General features: G+C 44.7%; 1 protein-coding gene across 1 annotated transcript; it reads left to right on the top strand.

The window, feature by feature from the left end:
* Nucleotides 1–2,764: 2,764 nt before the first annotated feature.
* p2ry4 (pyrimidinergic receptor P2Y4) lies at nt 2,765–4,762 on the top strand (the record flags this gene model as incomplete). Its single annotated transcript, XM_007909743.2, has 1 exon — nt 2,765–4,762. A coding segment is annotated over one exon (993 nt), but the record flags the coding sequence as incomplete, so codon positions are not given.
* Between the last annotated feature and the right edge of the window lie 2,140 nt (nt 4,763–6,902).

The following is a 6,902-nucleotide window of genomic DNA, read 5'->3' as shown; positions in this document are numbered from 1 at the left end:
TCAACTAGTGTCTGCCCTCCAGTGTGTTTCTATGGAATCCTGTAGCTCAGTGGTTAGAGCACTTGCTTTTCAAGCGAGAGACCTGGGTTCAATTGATGGCAGAGTGAAACCTTGGGCAAGTTTCCTTACTCCACACGCCTAATAATAATCCCTCAAAAAAACCTATAATAAATTGGTCATTTCAATCCACGACTGTTTGTGGGACACTGCTGTGCGCAATTGGCTGCCGCATTTCGCCCACAAATATAGTCAATTTATTTTACAGTCTATTCTGTGAAGCGCTTTGAGACGTCTAGAAGATGTGAAAAGCGTTATATCAAATAATAATAATAATCTTTGCATTTGATATAGCGCTTTTCACGTGTTTTCGACTATGCGAGTATTATTTCGGGTGGGGTGGAGGTGCGGAGGTACATAACCCTAACCCTTAACCCAATGATAACGTTAGAATCATATCGATCCTCTGCGGGGTCTCTGAGCTACAGTGGTGTGAAATTCTCCAAGGTGCTGCTGACAACAGATGAGCCAGCTGGGTTGTCGGCAGCACTTGGAAGGGCAAACCGGCACTTTTTCCCGATTCGTCTCCTGATAGCCCCACAAGCCAAAGCTCGAATAGGTGGGGTAGTACTCTTGGACAAGCAGCAGGAAACTTGTCAGACAGCAGAGTAGTCACAAATATAATAATAATAATAATCCTTGCATTTGATATAGCGCTTCTCACGTCGGGAGGACGTCCCAAAGCGCTTCACAGAACACACTGTAAAGTGAATTGACTGTATATTTGTGGGCGAACGCGGCAGCCAATTGCGCACAGCAATGTCCCACAAACAGTCGTAGATTGAAAATGACCAATTTATTATTGTTTTGGGTTTTGGAGGATTATTATTAGGCTCTGTGTGGAGTAAGGAAACTTGCCCAAGGTTTCGCCCTCTGCCTGGAATTGAACTCAGGTCTCTCGCTTGCAAAGCGAGTGCTCTCACCACTGAGCTACAGGACTCCACAAGTTATGTGATTTTAGCTGGTAAGAACTCCAGTAATTACCCCACAACTCATACCCTGGGATCACGAAGCCTTGGTTCTCGCCAACCTGCACCGAACACTCTCTGGAGTTAGGTAAGCAGGGTGCCTCCCTCCAGGGAGAGAATACGCATTCCATTCCAGACACAGGGAATTCCCATGTGTAGGTGGCTTACACATGTGGAAGTTTCAGTCTGCTTTTGATTCTCTTAAGCACGGTCACGGGCTCCTGCATGGGTCAGACACCTAGCTGACCAAACAAAACATTGAGGTTTACTTTCAGTGTGACGGTTAATTCATTCTTTATTCAGTAGACCTTGGAATACTCTGGAATTGCTTCCAATCATTCAATCTAAATAGTGCTGCTCTGCAGGAGCCAGAGCAGAGGCCGATGTTGCTCATGTTAATGTGCCCAGCTGTCCGTGAGCTGAGTTTCCTGTGTGGGATTTATAACCACAAATAGTTACTTGAAACAAAACTTATTAAGGAAGTATGGCTTTGAGTTTGATTAGCTATTTCAATGTGCTTCTGCTATTGAGCGGGAACTTGGACAGCAGGACTCATTCCGAAAGTGCTGAGTGAATCACGCTCCCTGGTTCCCACTCTGAGCACCAACCTCTGTCTCAGACTGACTTACATATAATGTACATAGCCCACAAATATTCAGTCAATTCACTTTACAGTATATTCTGTGAAGCGCTTTGAGATGTTTAGAAGACGTGAAAAGCACTATATCAAAGCAGATATTATATTATTGTAGCAACTGCTCCTGAGCACACATTAAGTACAGACAGGTATTACCATAAAAGATGGAATTATCTGAACAGAAATTGTTTATGTATTTCAGCACTAACTGCCCTCCACATGTGCCTCAACAACTAGTCCCCAGACAGACTATTGGCAACAGTGTGTACTTCACTTTTCCAGTCCCCCACTCACTGCATTGGGGAGAGTTGTTTTCAATATACAGTACTAGAATTCTAATTATGAAGTAAACCAAAAGTTCCAAAGGGATGAGGGACAAGCAAGAGGCTGGAGCCAGTCGAGCGGAGAAGGCGGTTGGTGGAGTGGGGAATAAGCAGTCAGAGAGGTAGGGAAGTGACAGTATGAAACCCATGTAGAGGAGAGGTATTAGAGAAGATCAAGAAATTGGGATTAGGATGAAAGTTACTTGAAGCAGGAAACACCAAGCCTAAGGCTGAAGGAATGGTCTGCCAATATGTTTGATTTTAATGTTGATCTTTGCATTAACTGTATAACAACACCCTGGAGGGAATGGGAGCCGCACCCAGGAGCTGTTATACACTCCTGTGTGGGTGTTTGTCCTGACAATATTTAGACAAGAGTTGGATCATCGTAGCCTTGTTTACCTTAGGATGGCAGAACATTCCCATGAAATCTATAGAATTATTATTGCTCTGTTAAACCTTTTATAATGCTTTGTTCTCTAGAGCCGCACATCACCTGCTTACCAAAGGAATTAAAGAAGATCTGGACAGTGCTGTGTTTTCAGTGTATGCCCCCAACCCCCCCCCCCCCACCTGCTACCCCCATCCCCTCCACACACATTGTCTCTGACACAAACCCTCACATTTACCTTAACACTAACTTTAACATACACCCTCATACTGTTTACCTTTTTCCATAGGAGTGAGCCTGATCAAGGGCTGCAGCAATGTCATCGATTGAGAGCTATGGACTGACCCCATTGGTCACAGAACCTGATAATTTCAATGTTCTCAGGATTATTAACTACAGCTGCACTTTCAACGAAGAATTCAAGTACATCTTGTTGCCTGTGTCCTATGGCACTTTCTTCGTGTTGGGGCTGGTTCTCAACGCTGTGGCTCTGTGGATGTTTGTGTGTAAGATGCGGCCGTGGAATGCCACGACTATCTACATGTTTAATCTGGCCATGTCTGACCTGCTGTATGTGCTGTCTTTGCCACTGCTCACCTATTACTACGCCAACCGCAATCACTGGCCATTTGGCGTGGTGCTTTGCAAGCTTACCCGCTTCCTCTTCTACTCCAACCTGTACTGCAGTATCCTCTTCCTGACGTGTATCAGTGTGCATCGCTACCTCGGTATCTGCTATCCCATGCGCTCACTGCGGTGGCTGAAGGTCAGAAACGCTCGGCTCATCTGCCTGTTGGTCTGGGTCGCTGTCATCAGCTGCCTTGTTCCCAAATTGATCTTTGTCACCACCAGCCGCCGCGGTGAGGACATTCTGTGCCACGACACAACCCGTCCTGAACTCTTCCCTAAGTATGTTGCTTACAGCTCGTCCATCATGGCTCTCCTCTTCATCATCCCCTTTCTCGTCATCCTCTTCTGTTACACCTTCATGGCCTGGGAACTGAGCAAAGTCCACATGCCCACCTCCGAGACCAAGCGCAAGTCTATCAAGATGATCATCATTGTGCTGGTGGTCTTTGCAGTGTGCTTTGTCCCTTTCCACATCACCAGGACCATGTACTACAGCTTCCGCTTGCAGGACAAGGGTTGCCGAGCGCTCAACATTGTGAACTTTACCTACAAGATCACACGACCACTCGCTACTGCCAACAGCTGCATTGACCCCATCCTGTATTTCCTGGCTGGAGACAACTACAGGGGTAGGCTGGTGTACGCCTTGACCAGGAGAGCCTGCATCCGGAGACCAGAGGCTCGCGGCTGCAAGGGGAGTGGGCTCTCAGTGATTATCACCAGTGAGGGCACCTTGCCCTCCAATCCCTAGCCCGAGAGTTGAGACAAGAGCACAGAGCAAGAAGGAAAATCAACATCAGTTGCAGCCTTTGTATTTTGCTAAGATGCTAACGGAATCTCACAAATGTTAATTTGGTCACAGACTTTAGGACAAACCCAGTTAAACCCAGCTCTCACCTCCTGACATGCACAAATGTTGAAGAAGAGCTTGGTGTTTCTCTGGGTGTTGTGACTGATCAATACCTAAACTCACCAAACACAGATAAATTTGTGAATTATCTCACTGCGTGAATGGAGGGGGGTGATGTTAGGCACAGATATCCTGCTGTATTTACCGACATCAAATATTTAGGTTTCACCCACAAAATATACAGTCAATTCACTGAACAGTATATTTTGTGAAGTGCTTTGAGATGTCTCGAAGATGTGATAAGACGTCATGTCAAATGCAAGGATTATTATAACAGTCACCGCACTTCAAAGTAACTGACTGCGTGCGGGGCATTCAGAAGGTAATAAAATACTGTATGCAAAAAGCCTGCCTCCCATACAAGGACCAGAATAGAGGGGTCTGGCCCCAGGGCAAACAATGACGCCACAAACACTAGGAGCATTTGGTACCATTTCAACTGTGGATTTTATGACAGAGTTAATATGATGGAAGGTTGCCATGGATAGGCTGCACCAACAAGCCGGAGGTAAAAAGTGCTGTATAAATGTAATTTGTAAGGAATCAAAGGGGAACTGGGTGTGATTATTGATCTTTCACTAAAGGCTTTCAGTCAGTGTAACATTGTCGTCAATGGAGCTGATCAAACACTTGGTGCATTTTGAAAACATGTGATGAGAAGTCAAAATAAATGATGTTTAATCTTGTTCCAATCATAGGCGAGAGCCTGTTCAAATGGCATTCAAGATCCTATAGCACTAACATTCAAAACGAGAAGCGAGTTTCTCCTAATGTCTGGGATGAATAGTTGATTGACAGCAGACTGGAGGATAATAATAATAATTAGATGTCTCAAAGCGCTTCACAGAATATACTGTAAAATGAATTGACTATATTTTGTGGGAGAAACATAACAGCCAATTGTGCACAGCGGTGGTGGATTGAGTGACCAAATTATTATTGTTTTTTTTCTTGAGGGATTATTATCAGGTGTGTGGAGTAAGGAAACTTGCCCAAAGTTTCACCCTGTCAAGAATCGAACCCAGGTATCTCGCTTGCAAAGCGAGTGCTCTAACCACTGAGCTACAGGAATTTTCAAGAAGCACCAGATTTGATGAATTTTCTTTTCTGTCTCAGATCTTCTCAAACCCTCTTCTTGGGACGTCCTCCCAACGTGAAATGCGCTATACAATGTAATTTTGTTGTTGTTGTTGTCTGGTTGGTTCCACTCTTACCTCTGCCTTATTCTATGTTATCCTTTCCCGAAACCTTCCTCTTGATAATTGGTTTGTTTCTGCAGCTGTCAGTCACACTGCAGTGGGAGTGCAGTTGCTGCTGTTCACACACTATTTGCATGTTACACAAACTGACTCGCTTCACGGACAATTACTCCCTGAAGAACCTTACAGAGGCTAGCCAGCAAACAGCGCTCCCTCCTGCACTCGCTCTGCACCACCATGCACAACTGCCAGAGCTAATTGTAATGTAGGGGGACTGTCAGTGTGTCAGTGAGTGTTTGTGGGTGTGTGAACGTGGTGGGCGGGGAGGGAGATGGGTGAGTGTGTGAGTGAGTGTAGGGGCGGCTGTGTGTGTGTGTACATGTGTGTGTGCACGTGAGTGAGTATTTGGGAGGGGGGCTATCAGGAAGTGAAATCTCTGAATTCTCCCCAATGACCCCAAAGATCACTGAGAGGCTTTGTGAAGCCAGAGCTGCCCTCCACATACACCTGCTACAACCCCATCTCCTCACCAATCATTCACCATCTCATTTTTAAGGCACAAAGTGATGCAGCATCAGCTGCTATCATTGGCAGTATGTGCCGCATCCTCACTGTTCAGCCCGAGAATATTCCGACATTGTTTCTCTTTCCAAGCTGGTCCTCCACTGCTGTGCGCACACACACACGTTTCATTACATTCACATCAGGGCAGAGAGATAGAAAACATTAATAAAGAGAGAAAGAAATAGAGGAATTAGAGAGAGGATAAACTGCTATTTCTGTAAGGATCTAATGCAGACACATGCCTCAGGAACAGAAAGCATTGCCCCTGTCTGACCTTGTTAAAAAATCATAAGGCAACTGAAATATTCTCAGTTGGATCCACAGAGCCATGGGCAGCAGATATAACATCATCAACAACTTGCAGTTATATAATGCCCTTCACACAGGATAGTCTGAGTCCAAGCAACGACAATGTGTGTTTGTGTGGGTGGAGGAGGGACGGCGAAGAGGTTAGTTTTCAAGTGGTATTTAAGGATAGATAATGGAGCAATACAGAGGGATTGAGGCAGGAAGTTCTGCATTATTGTAACAAAAGATATTATAATTTTTTTCTGAGAGAATTCATTGAGGCACAAATCAGGAGACTGATTATTCCCCTGACATTTACACTTCATAGCTCAGAGCAGGTGCAAACTAGACACAGCAAAATACTGTACCACAACCCAGAGCAGTGACTCTGTAATAAAAGTAACTAGTCACCTGGAAGAGAATATAATTACGACAGCCAGTGTGGATTCACAAAAAGATCACACTTGACAAGCTTCATCGAATTATTTGAAGACATAACTGATAGAGAAGAGAAATGCAGTTTATGTAGTGTTTCAGAAGGCCTTTGATGAAGTGCCACATGAGTCTCCTAACTAAAGGCATGGCATGTGGAATCCTGGGAGAGTAAGCAGAGTGGATTAAAGAATTTAGGAAAACGAAAGCAAAGGATGGATTAGGGATAACGAAAGTTAAGGGCATCTTCTCAGGCTGACAAGAGGAAAGAAGTGGTGTTCTGCAAGGATCAACCAACACATTGCAATCCTCCAGTCCTGAAAAGCCACAGAAGCAGAGGCCGTGAATGGCTTTATGTCTATGTGAACTCTATCCCTGGGGCTATTAATTGCTACTAAAGTAATTTCTTTCAATTCAGTTGAACATAAGAGACGATTCTTTGCTTTCGAGGACAAATCTGTCAACGATATATCCTTCAACCTTGGCTCCAACCTCAATTAAAA

Source organism: Callorhinchus milii, unplaced genomic scaffold, assembly GCF_018977255.1.
Source record: "Callorhinchus milii isolate IMCB2004 unplaced genomic scaffold, IMCB_Cmil_1.0 Scaffold15, whole genome shotgun sequence".
In the NCBI taxonomy this organism is placed as follows: domain Eukaryota; kingdom Metazoa; phylum Chordata; class Chondrichthyes; order Chimaeriformes; family Callorhinchidae; genus Callorhinchus; species Callorhinchus milii.
Note: the sequence above shows the minus strand (reverse complement) of the source record. Positions and strands in the feature narration are given on the sequence as shown.